The 19,573-nt window shown below is 47.2% G+C and overlaps 1 protein-coding gene across 1 annotated transcript in view; it reads left to right on the top strand.

The window, feature by feature from the left end:
* The window catches only part of FAM117A (family with sequence similarity 117 member A), a 42,942-nt gene extending 23,594 nt beyond the window's left edge, over positions 1–19,348 (top strand). Inside the window, exons 2-8 of the mRNA XM_063112763.1 lie at positions 1,339–1,508; positions 9,957–10,052; positions 11,749–11,859; positions 12,292–12,426; positions 13,577–13,778; positions 15,141–15,288; positions 18,196–19,348. Of these exons, the coding sequence (XP_062968833.1) occupies positions 1,339–1,508; positions 9,957–10,052; positions 11,749–11,859; positions 12,292–12,426; positions 13,577–13,778; positions 15,141–15,288; positions 18,196–18,496 (1,163 nt within the window). The 3' untranslated portion in view covers positions 18,497–19,348. The remainder of the gene's footprint in view (positions 1–1,338; positions 1,509–9,956; positions 10,053–11,748; positions 11,860–12,291; positions 12,427–13,576; positions 13,779–15,140; positions 15,289–18,195) is intronic.
* Positions 19,349–19,573: the final 225 nt, after the last annotated feature.

Below are 19,573 nucleotides of genomic sequence, written 5' to 3'. Positions count from 1 at the left end.
GCCCCTGGTAACATCTATTCTTCTTTCTCTCCCTATTAATTTGCCTATTCTAGGTACCTCATATAAGTGAAATCATACAATATTTGTCTTTTTGTATCTGGCATATTTCACTTAGCATCATCTGTATTGTAGCATGTGTCAGAATTCCCTTCCTTTTTGACTGAATAATATTCCATTGTATAGATATATCACATTTTGTTTATCCATTTATCTGTCAATGGAACTTGGGTTGCTCCTACTGTTTGGCTATTGTGACTAATGCTGCCTTGAACATGGGTGTGCAAATATCTCTCCAAGTCCCTCCTTTCAGTTCTTTGGGGGTATATACCTAACATGGAGTGCTGGATCATATGGTAGTTTCTATTTTTAACTTTTTAAGGAACTGTCAACCTTTTAGTGTCTTTTTAATGTAAAGCTCTTCAAGTTTATTTATACCTATAGTCCTCAGTTCTTCTTGCTGTGCTTAATGTGCATATGAATTATCATGGGATTACTACCAATGTGAAAACATTTTGTTCTGTTTTAAAAAAAGAGCCTTTATAGATCTTAAGATAGTAGAGTATTTTGGATATGGCCATGGAAAACAGGATCAATCCAGATGATTCCAGAACGCTTACATTTTATCAACAGTTTCAACTTTTACCTTCTCCTAGAAAGCTTTAACCAAAGTAAAAATAAAATGAATTGATATATAATTGCTTTATTTTTAATCTCATTTAGATAGAAGTCAGAGACAGAGGAGAGAACAAAAAGACTTGGATATTTTCCTAAACTGGATTCCTCAATCCTGCATAGTTGAAAATAATTACATTGTTTTCTTCATCTCAGTCACCTAGATTCCCTGGAGCTAACCAGTCCTGAAGGAAGTATGAAGAGTCCTTCAGTTAACTGGGTTGAATTTGTGCTGTGCATAAGAGCCCTGCAATGGGTGCTGGAGGGAGGAAGAAGGGCAGGAGATCAAAGATGTAAGAAAATTTGGGTTTTGTCCACTTACAATTCCCTCTTTAGTGATGGGCAACAGTGCTGCTCTCAGGAAACTCATTGTGGAGACCTAGGAGCTCCCAGTTCACAGTCCATTAGGAACAGGAAAAAGGTGAGGACATTTATAAAGTGACCCCTAAGTCCAAAGTAAAGTGGTATATACTGTTTCCAGTGATAAAGCCTAGCTGGTAAGTCAGGAAAACTCTTGTCAGAATGCATGTGCTTTTGCAGGCTGCTACAAATTCTTTCAGGAGCAAGGTGGATGTAAGTGAAGATGTGGCAATCAGAAGAGAATTGGTTGCCGTATCTCCTTCCTCCATGCTGATGTCAAGGTATATGGGCTGTGCTCTCTTCCAGCCAGCGTCCCATGTTCAGTGGCCCCAGAAAAGTCAGTGTGTAGGCCTCAGCCACCCCAGGTCCGACGTACGTTCTCCCTGGACACCATCCTCAGCTCCTACCTTCTGGGCCAGTGGCCACGAGATGCTGATGGGGCCTTCACCTGCTGTACCAATGACAAGGCCACCCAGGTAATGAAGCTCTCTCCTAATGGGATAAGGGATAAGGATGGGGCAGGAGGTTGGCTGAGGAGGCTTTGGTCTACTTATCTACTCTCAGTCATTGAAATGATTTGTCCTGGGTTTGGGTTGTGCATATTCACCACGTAGCTTTTCATCTCATAATATTTACCAGCTTGTTGTTGTTGTTGTTTTGGTAAACTTACATGAAAATGAGTTTGCATTCCACCTGTCTGGTGGAAGAGAGAGGTCAATCTGGATTTTTCAGTTTGGCTTTGAGTATTCGTGTGTAGGTAATCAACAGCTGGCTTTGGAATTTGTCCTAGGTTTTAAAAAATGAGATTTACCTTGCTAAAATTAAACCGGGGCCAACATTCAATTGAGTTTGCAATCCCAAGACAACCGGAAGAAGGGGCCAAAAAGTGTGCTGAGCCAAAATAGATCCCATTGGAGTAATAGGAGTGGAGAGTTCTCAGATAATGGAGAGTTATTCCTTGGCAGCAACCCAGCCTAGGATTTCAGTGGACCCATTTGAGTCCTGTGGAGCCCAGGTTCCTCTCCATCAGTATTTTTCTTTCAGACAGTCTTTTCATTAAGAATCTAAGCTTGGAAGGAATTTTCACAGATCCTCCGGTCCATTTATCAGTTTTTGGGTAAGATAGTATTAGCCTGAGCAAAAAGTCATCTCACACATGATATGATACAAAGTTATTTCTTAATCTGATTCAGGACTTCAACGTTCTTAGCAGTTAAACTGATGGGCAAATCTCCTTTTGATGCAGCTTTAACCCATTCCTGTTTAACTTCAGAACAAATGAGTTGTTCTTAGATAAAGAGAAACAATGTAGAAAACACAGTAGGCTGAGAGTCAGCCCTTCATTCTGGGTAATTTGGGGTGAGTCAGCTCTTCCTTTGCAAGCAGGGTGGAGTGTGCCTGCTTTGCCTACTTGTAGGTGACTTGATGGCCAAGTGATGTGTGAAAGTGCTCTGTGCAGGTCACTTTACTCTTCTGAGCATATCATATCAATTCCTTATTTTTTATTTATTTTATTTGAGATCTGTTTTTCATATGTTACTAGTGAATGTTTGAATGCTCCGTACTGTTCTTGGCATGTTGGAATGGAGAATAAGGAAATGAGGACAAGATTTGGCTTCTAGGAGTCTGGATTCCAGTTCCATGAAGGCCAACAAGTAGACAGCCAAGGGATAAGAGGGGGCCAAATGTCTGGCAAAGGTTAGAGGAGGGGAATTCTCATGGGAATACCCCATCTTGAACCAAGAAGAATTTGCTGTAGTTAAAATTGATGGTCCTCTTTATATCTATGAATAGAATGAGAAGGGAGGATACACTCCAAGTAGCAGACAGAGTGGGCCTACTTCCTGGGAGCCTGGGGCACTGATGTTCCCTCTATCCTTTGAACAGGGCAAGTAGGATAGATTATGCTTTCCCCTTACAGGCCTGAGAACACACACCCCTTTTTCTTTTGAGGGGAGTGCTCAGTCCAAATAATGTGTCTAGTCAAGGAGGGCTTCCTGGAGGAGCAGGTCTTGAGATTGCTTTGAGTATGTAAGCTCATGATTGCATCCACTTTTGTCAGAGGTCAGGCTTCTGTGTAGCCCACCTATCCCCATCCCTGTCATTTCCTGCTGCTGTCCTTCTAGGAAGGCACCGTCCCACTCTTGAAATAGCTTTCTCTTTGTCAATTCAAGGCAGGGTTGGCCTTAGATGTTCCCTTGCCGGGTTGAGAGACATGAGCTCTAGGCTGTGTGTTTTTGCTCAGGCTCCAGCTGCAGGCCAGATCTTTTATATAACAAGTCTGGGCTTCTTGCCACAGCAAGACAGAGGTCAGCGATGTGCCTCCGTGGGTCTGGCAAGGCCGAGCCATGCAGCTTTCCTCTTTTCCCTGGGATGGGCTCCAGCCCTCGAGGAACTCTTAGCAACCTGTCAATATTGTGGCTGCAGTCAGGAGGTGGGAGAATTCTGATCAACATCGGCATCCAAACAAAAATATGCACTCTATCCAACTTTCATTCCTGGTCTTCTGGGAATTTTCTGCTTCTAGGTTTTGGGCTCTATTTAAATTCCTGCTTGAGCCCCCAGGCCTGGCACAAGCCACCTTCTTCAACACTGGTATTACACTGTGAGGGCCAGAGGCTCTCCTGACATCTCCCTAAGTAATTGGATTTCCTTCCCTACTAGCACTGGGATGTCACCCGGAGAGGACTGGAGATGAAGGAGAGGTTTTATTGGGGAGATACAAGGGAGTGTGGGAAAAGGTAGAAGGAAGGGAAGGAGGCAGGATCTACCAAGTCCTTGAAAACTTGTAACCTGTTAAAAATGTATTGATACCAGAACCTTTCCCCAGTTTCTTTGAGCTAGAAGGGGGCTATTCCCACCCCTACCCCCACCTTCTGCCCTTTCTCTTCTAGCCACCCTAGTGTAGTAGTTTATTTTCCGGTACCTCCACCATAACTGGCAGGCACTCATTACTGCTCTCTTACTTGCCTAACCGAGCCCCTCAACCCCCACCCCAAACCAGCAGCCAGATTATGTGTTTGGAGACCACATCAGCCTGGCACTCCGAAGGGCATGCCTCACAGTGAGTCATAGTTATGGTTTAGGCTAAGCAGCTTCTTCCTCTGAAACCCCTACAGGAGGCAAGGGTTCTGCCCACTCCAAGAAAGTTTCAGACTTGGGCAGCAAGCACAGAACACCTGCCATTTAGAGAGCTGGGCATGCTGTGTACTTGAGGCTTCTCCATAGGGCAGAAGATAGAGTTAATAGCTGTCAGTTTTTGAACATATCCCAGTACTGTCAACAATCCCAGTGTTCCCTTCCTGGCCATGTCTTTTTTTTTTTTTTTTTTCTTAGGATCCGAACCCGGGGCCTTGGTGTTATCAGCACTGCACTCTCCCGAGTGAGCCACGGGCCGGCCCCCTGGCCGTGTCTTAAGCTCTTAGGCAGGTACAAAGGATAAAGGACAATCTTCAGGCAATTTGCAGTCTGACATGGAGAAATGGTTACCCAAATAATTGGGGCAAAGGAAGAAGAGGAGTGTGGATGGATCCTATTTGGCAAACTGGATGTTCTAGGAAGGAGGAGGAGTGGTGAATGTAGTAGTTGGGGAAGAAGTGCTGCATGTGAGCCAGGAGGAACAATGGGAGAGGGATGGCCAGGTCTCCCAGAGACTAGCCTGTTACCTACAAGGAAGAGTTTAGAGCTGGATGCAGAGTGGCTTCCAGGAAAGGCTGGGAAGGCTCCAGTGCAGATCACCATCATCTGCAGGTTTCTTTGTGCCTTGCAGGACTTTATCAGGATTCCTTAGGTCTATCTGAATATGTTTTCCCCTTTCTGGACCACCCTCCCCTAAGTCAGTTGGTAAACCAGAGCTGGCCACCAAGTGCTTTGGGCTGGCCCCTCCTAGTGGCTGGGCCCGGGCTGGGGCCAGTGATGGCAGCACATACTGGTGGCTGTGGTCTCCCCTCTCTCTTTTTGCTGTGCAAAGCATTCGAGTCTTCTCATACTCTTCTGGAGGGAGGAAGTGGCCTCACCACAGCTGCAGTGACTGTTTGAGCAAAGTTCCCCTGCTTATATCTTGTCGACAGATGGGAACCTGGTACCTGCCCTGTGCAGCCCAACCCCATTCTACTCATCCCCAGCCCTGATTCCTCTGCATTCTCCAGGTGAGGTGGGGAAGCCTGTTAGGCAATTTTTATTTTTCTTTAGCCTTGACTTACTTTTTGGAAAAAATAAAACATAGCTTAGGTCCTTGACAAACCTCATGGAGTGTCATGAAGGCCAGAGGCAGAGATGGGCATGCTGGTTGGGAAGACTTCCCTTTCTGTGTCTTTTCCCTACCTGTGTGCTGTCCTCCCCCTTTTCCCAAGCCAGTGCCTCCACATTCAGTGATGACACACAATTGAGTCTGGCCATCGTGGGCCTTTTTAAAATGTTTTCCTCTGTGGGTTTGGGGGCCTGGGCACATTGCCTATTTTCCAAACTGGCAATCAGAACCAGTTGCTCAGCATATGGTTTGACAGCAGCACTGAATATTTGAAAACGGGACCATGATGGAAAATCTGAGGGTTGCATAGTCACTGTAGGGCCAGAGATGGTAGCCTTGGCCACCTGCAGCCAGAGTTCTCGGTGCTGGCCAGCGGACCACCCTCAGAGCCTTTTCATTCCTTTTGGTTTGGCCAGAGCCCTAAGGGACTGATTCCCTGCTGAATTTTAGTTCAACATGTAGTTACTGACCATCTACACCAGGCCAGGCACCATGCTGCTCTTTGCTTCTGCACAAGTATAGTGGGTTATGTTCTCAGAGCCCAGTCTAGCTCTGCATTTGGAGCTTGCTCAGGTGCCAAGGTCACTGGACACAGCGAAGGCCAGGACTCTTCCTGCTTCTGGTCATGGAGTGCAGGTAGAAACGTAGTTGGGTGGGGGGGCTGAGAAAAAGATTCCTGTGTGGAGGGTTTTAGCTCCATCCTGCTCCTCCTCGTTATATTAGGTGGCTCTTTGGGAAGCTGTCGCCCACCCCCATACCCAGTTACCCTTCTACATGTTGCTCTGGGATCTCAGAATCCCAGGTAAGACCTTCTTGGTCTAACCATGTCCAGTTGTGCACAACCTAAGTGTCATCTGCACAGCTGGCTGTTGCCACTCATAGTCCAGTCCTGCTTCTCCCTTACCTATTCCCCCAGGCTGGGGTGTTAAATGAGTCTGTTCCAGTACAGAAGTCCCTATGACAAACATGACATTTTTAGCCTGCTGAGCTCCAGTGCTACCCTGCTTCCAAAGGGTCACCTAGAATGACTATGTACAGTGCTGCCACACAGCATGGCTTGACACCTATTGTGGCCAAAAGGGTAGTTCTATGCAGGGTAGCCCTCCTCAGCTGTGACTTTTCTGTGCTCCCAAGGGACCTTGGTCCAGACCTCCGTGATGAGACACAAAGAGGAGAGTCCTGTCCATCCAGGGGCACTGAAAATAAGGGGGGCATGGTCCCCGCTCCTGACACTCCCATCTCATACCTACATACACTCCTGCCTGAAGAATACTCAATGCCAGCATGTAAACAGCTTCAGACACAGGATAACCTACCATATGAGGTTCCTGAGGCTGCTTTAACAAATTACCTCAAGCTTAGTGGATTAAAACAAGAGAAATTTATTCTCTCACAGTTCTAGAGACCAGAAGTCCAAGTTCACTTTCACTGGATTGAGATCACAGTGTTGGCAGGGCCACACTCTTCATTTTCCAGCTTCTAGTGGCTGCTGGCATTCCTTGGCCTATAGCCACCTCACTCCAATTTCTGCCTCTGTGGTCATATTACCTTATTCTCTTCTGTGTATGTCTAATCTCCCTCTGCCTACCTCTCACTTACAAGGACACTTGTAATGGCATTTAGGGCCCACTGTGATGATCCAGGATAATCTTCCCATTTTAAGATTCTTAATCAAATCTGCAAAAACTTTACCATGTAAGGTCACATTTATAGGTTCCAGGTAACATTTATAGGTTACTGATATCTTTGGGGGGCAATTTTTCAACCTGTCACACGTACTGACCTCATCTTCTGTACTCTGCCCTGGTTCACTCTGCTCCAGCCACACTGGTCTCCTTATCATCCTCAAACACACCAGGCTCACTCCTGCCTCAGGGCTTTTGCACTTGCTGTTCCCTCTGTCTGGATCGTTCTCATCTCAGATTTCACTCACCTTCTTCATTATTTTTTTAAAGATGACTGGTAAGGGGATCTTAACCCTTGACTTGGTGTTGTCAGCACCACACTCTCCAAAGTGAGCCAACCGGCCATCCCTATATAGGGATCCGAACCCGCGGCCTTGTTGTTATCAGCACCACACTCTCCCAAGTGAGCCACGGGCTGGCCCACCTTCTCCATGTTTTTATTCAGATGTCGCTTTCTCATTTAGGACCTCTCTTAACATTTCAAGTTGTGTCCCCCATGCCCAGCATTCCTATCCCCTCTCTTTGCTGTATTTTTCTCTTTAGCACTTGTCACTGTTTAAACTGTGTCCCCAATTAGAACATAAACTCAGAGGAGACAAGGATTTTTATTTTGTGCACTGTTGTGTCCCCAATACCTGGAACAGTCCCTGGCACACAGTATACATTCATAGCTATTTTTGAATGTGTGAGTGATGTATACCCTGAGCCCATCTGCACAGAGGAGACACAGAGCTAAGGAGCCATCAGCATGAGGTGAACAAGTTGGGAAAGGCTCCCTGATGAGAAGACTGGGAATGGTAGGGCGAGCCATCTTAGATGGGGAGACCAGGCTTAGAGGTTAGGCAGTAAGGTAAGAAAAAGGAGATGGAGAAGGGTTTGCCTGGGTAGGACAGAGAGCCAAGTATGGAGAGACAGCCTGTGGGATAAAGGGTCAGATGGTGATATGTATTGCCAGGGGGTGAGTGTTGAGACAAAGCAATGGCCTTGGTAGTTTACACAGAGTAGGCAATGGTTGAGGATGTTGCTAAGCAGAGAGAGCTGGGGTGAAATGGATAGAGAGGAGATGATCCTAGCTCCCATGATCTTCACGTCCTTTCTAAACTCTATGCTAGCCTACATATCTCCTTCCACCCCCTCACATGTCCCAGAAGAAAGAAGGTAGAGTTTGTAAGAGATGGCAGCCTGCATGTGTGGCTGTCTTTCCTACTACTTGCCATCCACCTGTGAGTTCAGTATCTTCTGGTAGGAGGGAAAATAGGCATCGTCACCTTAGCTTCTGTCATCCCTCCTCTATAGCCTCTGCCACATTTCCAGGGACAGCAGACTTCTGTGGGATGCAGTGGTTTGATCAGCAGCGCTAGTAATCTATAGGGTTGACTGTGGAGCCCTGGCAAGGGAGAACTGTTCATGTGTCTGCTGGGCTGAAGGAGCTGTGGGAGAAATGGGCTTCCTCACTCACTTTTCAGTATGTCCAGAAGCCTTTTTTGAGGTGCTCTCTGATAACACCTTGCTTTAGAGAGACACGAGCGTGTGGAAGTAGACCAGCTGCTTGGTCTTCATATACTGTCAGAGCTTCACCTCTAGGGCTTTGGGGTTTGTGCCCAAGATATGGTCCTGAAGGATGTGCTACCTGTCCTTTTCCAAAAGGAGGGAACTGTGGGAGAATGGCTCTCTGGATGTCCTCTTTGTGATGCTAACATCAGGACAAGGAAGTTAGGGCATTGTCTCACCCTGGCTATGTCGCACAGCTCAGTACATACATGTCCTGATCAGTGGGCAGCTGAGAGAAGGAAGAGTCAGGGAGACTTAGTCCCCAGTGGCCTCTCTCTGCTGCAGCTGTCACACATGGCAGTCCACTCTTATAGTCCTGTTCATGCTGCCCCCGCCCAGCTCCTCTTAGCAGCTGTTGGGTGGTGAGTAGTTGTTTTTCCTCCCTTATCCTCCGCCTTTTCTGTTTGCAGCAGCCTCTTGGGGGAGGTCAGCAGATCTCTTGGAGAAGATGGTTCCCAGGCCCTTGTGTCTTTGGCAGCTTGTGCACAGAAGTTAGAGAGGAACGGGTTCCACTGGAGCATTCCCCCCAGACCCCCCCCTTGGAATGGAAGTAGGGATATTCGTGGTGGGAAGGGATCTGGGCCTCTTCGGCTTCATGCTTAGAGCCAACAACTTCCTCCCTTGGATGGGGGCTCAGGAAGTGGTTCTACAGCTCTCCCTGCCTCCATTCTGGGCCTTCAGTCTTCCATGCAGGCAGGAGGGAGGGTGGCAGACTGAGAGCCCTGTTCTCCCAAGGGGCAGGACAGGGCCCAGGAGGAGTAGTGATAAGGCCATGAGGGGTCAAAAATCAGGGCTAGGTTCGAAATTCTGGCTTCTTCCTTTCTGAAAATGTGTCCTCCCTACTTGGTTCAGGAGGACTTTAGGGCCCCCAAAACCTATTCTGTGTTCGGGGAAAAATTAAGGAACAAGTTTGAGGCATTGTACTATATATACAGGAGTCTCCTGCTTTGCTGAGGGGACCTATGTTGACCTTTCTCCAGTTTTACCACTTAATAATTCCTTAATGGAGTCCTGTCCATCACCTTGTTTTCATTGGGCTCCTAGGAGCTTGGGCCTGTGCTAGCCACACACAGGGTGAAAGAATAAAGAATGCCAGTGATTCCTTGAGGCCAGGCTCTTTTGGAGCTGGTTGGGATAGGAAGGGCAATACTTGTTGTCACCATTCGGGAGCATCTGGAATACATGCATAAAAGTCATAAAAAAGTAAAGAGAGGTTGGCTCTATCGAGTCATCAGGGAAGGTTTCCTGGAGGATGTGAGTTGGTAAGGAGGCAGTGCAGGTTGAGAAGCCTGAGGAACAAAACAGGCTGGGAGTTTTCAGGAGGTTGATGAACAGGTGAGAGAACCTTGAAAGGGCCACCACCTCTACCAGGAAACTGTCTGCTTCCCCAGTGCCTGCCTGAGAAGCTGCCTTAACTCACTGTGTTTCTCTCCCTGCAGACCCCCCTGTCCTGGCAAGAGCTAGAAGGTGAGCAGGCCAACTCCTGCGCACATAAGCGCTCAGCATCCTGGGGCAGCACAGACCACCGGAAAGAGGTAACTGCCCTTTCTAACTACCCAGCTAGGCAAGCTGCCTCTTCATCCCCCAGCACCAGGTGATGCATCTGCTCCAAAGTGGAATCATGCTCCCAGTCTCACTTGCCTCCTCCTAGCCTTTTCCTGATGAGATGGCTCCTTCAATGCGACTCCCCCGACTCCTTGTGGTCAGTTCTTAGGGGAGCCCAGACCTTCCTGTTAGGCAAGGGCTTGGCCAGTGACTGCTGGCACAGGGTTGGAACCACTGTTATTCTCACTTTACTTTGAGGTTGGATCCAGATAAGCAGCTCAGAGGCTGGGGGAAGACAGGGAGTGAGTTCCTGGGATTTGGGAGCCCTCAACTTCATTTACTACTTAACTATTCATCCAGCCTGATTTTTAAAAGAGAAAAATAATGATGTGTTCCCAACACATTTTCCTGGCCCTCCCTCTCCTTCAGGAGGGCTAAAGTCATTGAGGCTGAGTAGAGAAAGCCAGGCTGGAATTCCAGGGCTCCCAAACCAGCTCCTCCTGAGAGGAACAACTTGCTAGGACTCACCCTCTACCTCTTTACAAGAGGAAGTTGCTTCTGCCCTCCTTGTTACGGAAAACAATGAGAAAATATGAAGGGGATGCACTGTGAGTGTAAGACTAGGGAAATAAAAAATATTTCATTGATGAGAGTAAGCAAGTTACTCACACTAAGGATGCGGAATCACAGTGTGAGCGTCCACAACAGCAAATCTGACAGCACTTTCTTCTCGGCTACATTCATAGATTGCAAGGCTGAGAGCAGCAGATCTACTCTCTGAATTCCATTTCATTTAGGCTCATATTTAACTAGCTCTGCATCCCCTGAGCATTTGCCAGATGAGGGCAAGAAGGTCCAGAATTACAAATGTGACAGGGATAATATTCAAAATTATTGATGATAACTGTAATTGTTCCAGGATATGGAAGTCAAGATGAAATCTGATATTCCTCCTTGAAAGCCTATCCTTATTTGGTGTAGTCTCCTTTAAAATGGGTGAGAATAGGGCCGGCCCATGGCTCACTTGGAATAGTGTGGTGCTGATAACACCATGGCCACAGGTTCAAATCCTATATAGGGATGGCCAGTTAGCTCACTTGGGAGAACGTGGTGCTGACAACACCAAATCAAGGGTTGAGATCCCCTTACTGGTCATCTTTTAAAACAAACAAACAAACAAACAAACAAATAAATAAATCCGGTCATCTTTTAAAACAAACAAACAAACAAACAAATAAATAAATAAAATGGGGGAGAATATTTTCAACCTTCCTGATCTCGGGGCTCTTGAGATAGTTGCGCATGTACTTAGAGGAGTGAACTGCCATCAGCAATGAGAAACATCATCTTCCATAGCTATTAATAGAGTAGTATTCCATGCCTTTGGAATCTCTGAAAGACAAAATGGTTTCATTGTTGCGTATTTTTAATTTTTTGGAAACTGTTCCATCTAAAGAAGGCATGGTAATTCAAAAAATCAAATGGTCTAGTTAGGAAGGTATCCACCTTATTTGAGGAACCTATCATCACATTGTTTACCACTGAACTATTTCGAGATGGAAGATTAACTTCCATCTCCCTTTCATGTATCTTTACGGGCCTCTGGCAGGGGCCACACCTGGGAGGAGGGGCCTGGAGCACTTTTGCTTGGCGTCACAGCCTCTCCTCCTGTCTCTGGGCTGCTAGATCACCAAGTTGAAGCAACAACTGCAGAGGACGAAGCTGAGCCGTAGCAGCAAAGAGAAGGAGCGGGGTTCCCCACTCCAAGGGGACCACGCGGTGCGGGGAGCACTGAGGGTATGTTTTCTCCCCTGACCCTCTCCCCGTTGTCTTCCTCCATGGTAGACTCCCCTGTGTGGGCAGAGCTGTCTTGGGTCCTGCAGCTCCTGAGCCTTACTACATTGCACACTTTGTGAAGCTTTAGTCCAAACTTGGACTTGAGGAGTGACATTGGAAGGGCTTCTTGCTGTTCTGAATTTTTCTCTCCTCTACCCTTACCCCTGTACAATTGAGGCAATGACTCTGAAAGTACACGCTAGACCTCTCAGAGCTGCAACTTCTGGAGAAAACCCTGCTGAATGGGCCGATGGCAATTTGTGACTATCTCCAAATCATCCTTTATTCATTTGGTTCTGCTGTGTAGACATGACCATTGCCTCTGGTCAGAACTGACAACTGCACGGGGCTTGGTGGGGTTGCACGTGACTGCTTCATTTGCCTCCTCCTCAGGCGTCCCCTCCCAGCTTCCCCTCAGAGTCCTCTGTCCTGCGACTCAGCCCCTGCCTACACAGAAGCCTGGAAGGACTCAATCAAGAGCTGGAGGAGGTGTTTGTGAAGGAGCAGGGTGAAGAGGAACTGCTGAGGGTGAGTGGCAGCCACGCCCTGAGTGTCCTGACCCCGCCTCTCACTGAACCTGCACGAGGGGATGTGGGATGCTTGCTCTCCAGAGCCTCAGGGGCTGTGGCTGCATAAACGGTAATATACAAACTCGAGCCTGCAAAAGGAACACAAATGGAGTTTATTAGTCTCCAATGGACTTAACCACAGGGACAGCAGAGATGACTGGGTGTAACTGGAGAAAGCTTTTAGGTGGTGATTAGAAAAAGGAGCGAGGATTGGCAGAGGAGGGTCCCCAGCTGCGAGGAATGAGCTGGACATCATTCTTCAGCCAGATTACCAGCTCGCCGTTCCCTACATCCTTGGCACTAGCACCCACCAGTGCCTCGGTTCATGCCGCCTGTAATACTACTTCCATCCCTCCATCTCCACCTGGTGACACACATTCATCCCTCTGCTTGGTTGCCCCTGTGCAGCCTTCTCCCCAACCCCACTCCCAGGCAGAATTACAGCTACCTTTTCTGTACTCTCAGACACATTTTTATACTGACAAAGTATAATTGGGGAATGCCAATTGGGTGGTATTAATATAATTCTAACGGGCATACTCCCCAGTTTATGATTTACCTGCTGGTTGATTTTTAATCTGACTATACTATATGTAGGATTTTATATACACCCAAACACATGCACACAATTTGGTGAGCCATGGGTACAAGTACCACTGAATGTTTAAAAAGGGCAATCATCAAAGAAAAAAAAAGGTAATCATCTGCAGGCTTGTCCTGCAAAGGCTTACAGTACTTACTGTGTACTGGTGGTTTGTCCCTATTGTACCCCCTGCATATATTATTCATCTTTGTGTTCCCAGAGCCCAGCACACAGAAGGTCCCTGCCCCCATGAGGCTTATAGCCTGGTGGGGATGACACATCTATTAAGCCGTATAAAAGAATATGTGATTATAAACTGGACTGCAGGTGCCCTGAGGGAAAAGAACAAGTGCAGCAGGAGAAGCAGGAGGGGTTTCTCCTAGATTGAGGGGTAGTCAGGGAAATAAATGGCTTTGGGAAGTGGTGTTCTGAATAGAGGACAAGAAGAACATCAGGGGCCCTCTGGGTCACTGCAGTACCGCAGGCTTGAAAAGCCCCAGGGCTGAGAGTCTTTCTTCCTCGTCAGATCCTCGAGATCCCTGATGGGCACCGGGCCCCTGCCCCTCCCCAGAGTGGCAGCTGTGACCATCCCCTTCTCCTCCTGGAGCCTGGCAACCTTGCCAGCTCTCCCTCCATGCCCTTGGCATCCCCCCAGCCTTCTGGCCGGGCCAGCCATGAGGAACACCGGGGTGCTATCGAGGAGCTGGCATGTGTCCCCAATGACAAAGGTGAGTCGTGAGGCTGAGGCAGCAGAGTGGGCTCCATCCCTTTTCCACCTCTAACCAATTTCAAGCCCAACATTATTACCTACTAACCAACTAGAATATCTTTATGAGTCATCTTTATTCTGCATATTATACCAATAATAATATGGTTCTTTTTTTTTTTTTTTTTTAAGATGACCAGTAAGGGGATCTTAACCCTTGACTTGGTGTTGTCAGCATCACGCTCTCCCAGTGAGCCAACCGGCCATCCCTATATAGGGATCCGAACCCGTGGCATTGGTGTTATCAGCACCACACTCTCCCAAGTGAGCCACGGGCCAGCCCCTATAATATGGTTCTTGACATAATATTCGCATTTATGGTTTATAAAGTCTATGCATCTATACTTTTATTTAATCGTTACTGGAATCCAAAGAAGCAATCCCTCCTATCCCATTTTTTGGCCTGTCCAGCATGCTATAGTAGAAAGCCAGTGAATTTAGATGTCTACTGTACTCATTACCAGCAATAGATTGCAAGGTGATTGTGAATGATACAAAATAAGAGAATGTGTTTCTTGCCTAGGGTCACACAGTTTGACCCAGACTGAAACCCAAACTTTCTGACTCCAAATCTCTACTTTTGTGTTCCCTGGCTGCTTCACGAAGAGAATGAGACATGATTCCTACCTCCTAATAACGATATCTGCATTATAAGACACTGTTGTCTGTATCATCTGATTTGACTCTCACAGCAACCCTGTTAGGTCGGATGGTCAAGGGCATGATCTAACAATACACACAAGTAAATGGAGCATAGAGTAAGAAGGAATACATGTGAGATAAATACAGATAGAGTCAATATTTGCAACCTAAGCAAAGTACATTTGCTGTGTAGAAAGTGAGAGGAATTTTATCCTGCAAGTGGGGTTGAGTAAAGATTGCTTCTCTGAGTCAGTACCAGAGTTCTTTCTGGAAGAAGGGATAGATTTTAAAGACTGTGGAAAGGAAGAAGCTGTGGTATGTTGGCTGGCAAGGGGTTGAAGTCTTGGAAGAAAGCAGAGAGAGACAGCATTTAGGATTCCTTTAAGGCTGAGCTTTGGAGTTTCAGTCCCAGCCTACTTCCTGGGAATACAGAGTTGGTATGCACCTTATTTTTCCATCCATTCAGCTATGCTTTTTTATTCTTTTATATGCTATGTATTTTTGTAAGCTACCTCAAAGGTTTTTTTAAGGTAAAGTATAAACACACAAACGATTAGCATAACCATTGCCACCTACCTTACCATGTGTCTCCCAGTCTCACTCTTGCTACCCAAGGCCTGAGCTGTGGAGAGTAGAGGCCTTCCCTGCATCCCCACTAGACTCAGCTTTGCTCTGTTTGCAGTCTCCTCTCCAGGCCACCACCTCCTTGAAGATGGCAGCCCCTCTCCAGTCCTTGCGTTTGCTGCCTCCCCTCGGCCCAATCACAGCTATGTCTTCAAACGCGAGCCTCCAGAAGGCTGTGAGAGAGTGCGTGTGTTTGAAGAGGCCATGTGAGTACATCAAGTGGACAGGGCATGGGAGGGAGGCACAAGGTGGAGGGGGAGCCCTTGTTATCGCACCTGACAGGCCCTTCTTCAGTCTTTGCACTCTCTTGTCATAGAGGTGTTGTCACCTTTAGATTATCAGCATTGCAGTTTTTCCACGATCAAACTTGTTGACATTACCTACTCTGAGCACTTAAATCTTTGCTTATCATTATCTCCATAGAAACCTGCTCTCTGCCCACATGCCAGCCACAAGCGCAGCAGGAGCTGGAAAGAAAATATATCTGAAACCTAAGCCCTTTGTTTCTTCTATTTTTTTCCATCCCCGAGGAAAGTGTGAGAATTTGCTAGACTGTAATCAGAGAGAGAGAGAGAGAATGTAATAGTAGTTCTCTTCACTCAGCCATTGGAGGTGTTGCACCCCCACTGCAGTAGAATGGGGAGCCGAAACAGCTCTCCAGTTGCTTCTGAGTCAAGTCTTCACTCTGTGGCTGCAGTGGCTCCAAGTGTCATGAACTCCCAGAAATGACTGTGGAATATTCCTAAACCAGATTGGATAATACAGAAGCCTTTCTTCTGGTGATTCTTTACAATTCCCTCCCATTACCAGAGAGAATTGAGAGCCAACCTTTCCATTTGCCTGCCCTTAGCAGGCACCATAGAGCTCGTTTCATTTTCCCCTGCCAGATTAATACTTCCCCTGACAGATTCACACTGGAAGTTGTGGTTTCAGTGGCAGTCAGGAAGTTCAGTCATGGTGTGTGAATGAAGATTTAGCTGGGGCTGGGTTCTGGGTGTTGAGGGCACCATTTGTATGTGAAATGAGAGGATAACCCATGGTGGTAGTCAAAGGTAAACATATAACCCAGAGTAAGAGTGACAGAGAAAGCTGTAGTCACCAGGGGTGGTGTCACTATCATCACTGTTACCTGGTGTCCCTTCAAGACCCCTGGGTCCTTCGAGGACTTGTAGGGGGAAGAGGCCAGACCTTGTAGCTTCAGCAGACTCTGAGCTCTTGCTCCCTCTCTCAACCCACATTATAGTTGAGTAATTACAACCTGGAAATGCTGGTGGAAATTAGGCTGTTGCTTGTCTTGAGCTTGTCATGGACTTGTAGTGCCAGAAGAGGCCTAAAGGCGTACCATCTCATCCTGCCTCGCGTTAACACGTTAAGAGAGATGGTGATCCATCCACTATTTTCTAAGATATGTTGGGATTGAAATTCTGCAGCTCATTGGGGTCTCTTTATTTTATCAACTTCCCTTTTGGGAAGTTCTTGTGTTTAGCGGCTTTTTTGGCCCATTTTCCTAGCTGCTGATCCCACTAAGATCGCCTGGATTTCCCAGGCAAGGATCGAGCCGTTGAGGGTTATACTGGTTGTCTCATGTTCTTTGAGAGCTGCTTGGTCTCCTCTTGGTCACCTTCCTCACATGTACACACACACACCCAGAACATTCCCTCTCCTGCTCATTCCCCACCTCCCTATAAAGTGGGATTCTTTTAAACCCTTCTGCGTCAGGGGACACCTTGCCACTGTGGAGTCTCTGGGACCCCAGGCCTTCCTTTTCACCACCCTCGCCTTCTTCCCATTTTGTGCCAGATCTCTGCCTTCTCCTCACACCTTGCTCTTTTTCCTGGGCTTTGGAATTATTAAAATACTAGAATTAAAATGGTAGTCGATTTACCAATCTGTACACTGAGTGTATTTTTCTGTGTATATACTTCAATAAAAAGTAAAAAAGAGGGCTGGTTGGTTAGCTCAGTCAGTTAGAACACAGTGTTGACAACACCAACGTCAAGGGTTAAGATCCTTGTACCAGACAGCTGCCCCCACCCCATCCCCAAAATAAAAGAAAAAAAAGAAAGAAAGAAAGAGGGAATCGCTGGGAACCATTAGTGACAGAGTCTCACCACCATCCCACATGTTTGTCCTCTCACCCAGTCCTCACAACCAGCAGCATCTCACAATCCTCTAAGCATGGCCAGATAATCTTCTTTTTTATCATAAGGATTCCTTACTCAAGAACTCTCTGACCCAACCTCTTTTTATCCTTCCATTTTCCCTAAATGATCAGAAAGGTAGGGATGATTCTTCCCACATTAAAGATGAGACAGATGTGGCCAAGACCACATGGTGAGTTAGAACCTTGATCTTCCACTAAGGTTTAGCTGCCTTTTTCATAGTTGTTGCTATCCTTTCCTCCCAGCAAAAGTTTTGAAAATCTTGCCTTTCACATGTGCTCAAAAATTAGATTCTTTAAGCCAATGGATTTCAATGGGGGACATTTTTGCCCCCAAGGGGACATTTAGCAATGTCAAGAAACATTTTTAGTTGTCTAACAAAAAGGGTGGGGGAGGGGGTGTGGTACTACTGGCATCTAGTGGGTAGAGGCCAGGGATGCTGTTAAACATCCTACAATGCACAGGACAGCACACCCCTACCCCCACCCCACCCTACAGCAAAGAATTATCCAGCCCAAAATATCTGCAGTTCTAAGGCTGAGAAACCCTGCTTCAGGCTGTACAGAGCCTTAGAAAGTCACTTTGCCTGGATCTCTGCTTTTAGGCAAGTGGCCTGCCCCCAAAACACTGTTCACTGATGAAATCTTTCAAATGAAAAGATCCCTTGGTCTCCTCCTCCAGAGTCACATTGTCAGGAAGTTCTCCTTCCTGTTTAGCTTCAATCCCTCCTGTTTCTAGCTAAAGTGTATTTACTGTTGTTTAGTCATATTTTTAAAAAATAGAGAGCTGAGGGGCCTAAAGACTGTTTGTAGCTTTATGTTTTTTGGTCAAGTTACCATCCTGTTTGAACAGAGACCCAGCTCCCCTGCCACCCTGACACCACGATCTCTCTCACTGGCTGTTTCTCTATGCATGTACGTGTGTGTCTGTGTGTCTCTCTCCATCTTCCAGGTCTCCAGGTCCTGACCTGGCCTTCCTGACTTCCTGTCCTGACAAGAACAAAGTCCATTTCAATCCGACCGGCTCAGCCTTCTGCCCTGTCAGCTTGATGAAGCCCCTCTTCCCCAGCATGGGCTTCATCTTCCGTAACTGCCCCTCAAGCCCGGGGTCTCCCCTTCCTCCCGCCAGCCCCAGGCCACCACCTCGGAAGGATCTAGAGGCCTCCAAGACTTCCCCACTGCCATTTGAGCCATGGCAGCGCACCCCACCATCAGAAGAGCCCGTGCTTTTCCAGAGCTCCCTGGTGGTCTGAGGATCCCTCCCTTCCCCCTTCACCATGGAGACCAGTGCCTTGGTGGCAGGCCCCTCCCTAGCTCCCTTGAGACGGGGGATGGAGGAGCCCTCCCCTCTCGGCCTTCAAGCACTTTCATTTATTGTGTCAAAGCCCCAGGTCCTTTTTCTGATGGACACAAGCCCTTCTGAATATGAGGGGACCTGCCTTTTCCACTAGCAGATGGGCAGCTCACGACTCACACCTGTGTACCTGCCACTTCCCTCACTTGGTGGAAAACTCGCCCAGAAGGTTCTGAGTCACCCTCCCTGGGATGTGAGTCCAAATGACTGTATAGGAGGCCCTTGTCCTTGTCATGGAGCAAACTGGCCGTGATGGAAGGAGAGGGGACGCCACCGATTTTCTTCCCTTTCCTCCTCAACAGACACAGAAGAGGAGACCAGAAGATTGAAACCCCCATCCTCTCAGTCCCCGTCCCCATGCCTCCTCATTGGAGGAGCTGACCAAAGCAGCCCTGAAGGGCCATAACACTTGACCAATAAAGCTGCGGGCTGGGGGGGAACCAGGCATTTTCCCAAGTGGCATTTTCATCTCGCTTTCACCCTGACTAAAGATTGTCTTAAGCAGCAGCCCAGCCTGCCCAGCCCCAGGTGGGTAGTGGGGGAGCGCGACAGCTGGCATTCCTCCAGGTGGCAAATGGCAACTCTACACTCTCCACCTGCCCCAGAGCTGGGATGGATTAGAAAAATGCCTATTTTTCTTGTATCAATGTAGAAACTCTATTTTCTCCCAAAGACACTATTTTTGCAGCTGTTTGAAGTTTGTATATTTTCCGTACTGCAGAGCTTACACAAAATTGAAGAAGAATGTTAATGTTCGAGTTTTCTTGTGTTTAGAGGTTGTTTTTTGCAGATCTTGATGTTAATAGACCAAATAAATAAATAAGTATTCCCAGCAGCTTTAGGTTCTATTAAATGTGGGGTAGGACGGGTGGGGTGGAGATTGAGGATATTGTATTGATCACTTCATCTTTGTCTTCAAGAGAAGGAGCCCTTGGTTAACATTAATTAGTGGATCTGGGTGTTGTATGGATGGACA

Source organism: Cynocephalus volans, chromosome 10, assembly GCF_027409185.1.
Source record: "Cynocephalus volans isolate mCynVol1 chromosome 10, mCynVol1.pri, whole genome shotgun sequence".
Taxonomy (NCBI): Eukaryota; Metazoa; Chordata; class Mammalia; order Dermoptera; family Cynocephalidae; genus Cynocephalus; species Cynocephalus volans.
The sequence above is the reverse complement of the archived record's forward strand: the minus strand, read 5'-3'. Positions and strand labels throughout refer to the sequence as shown.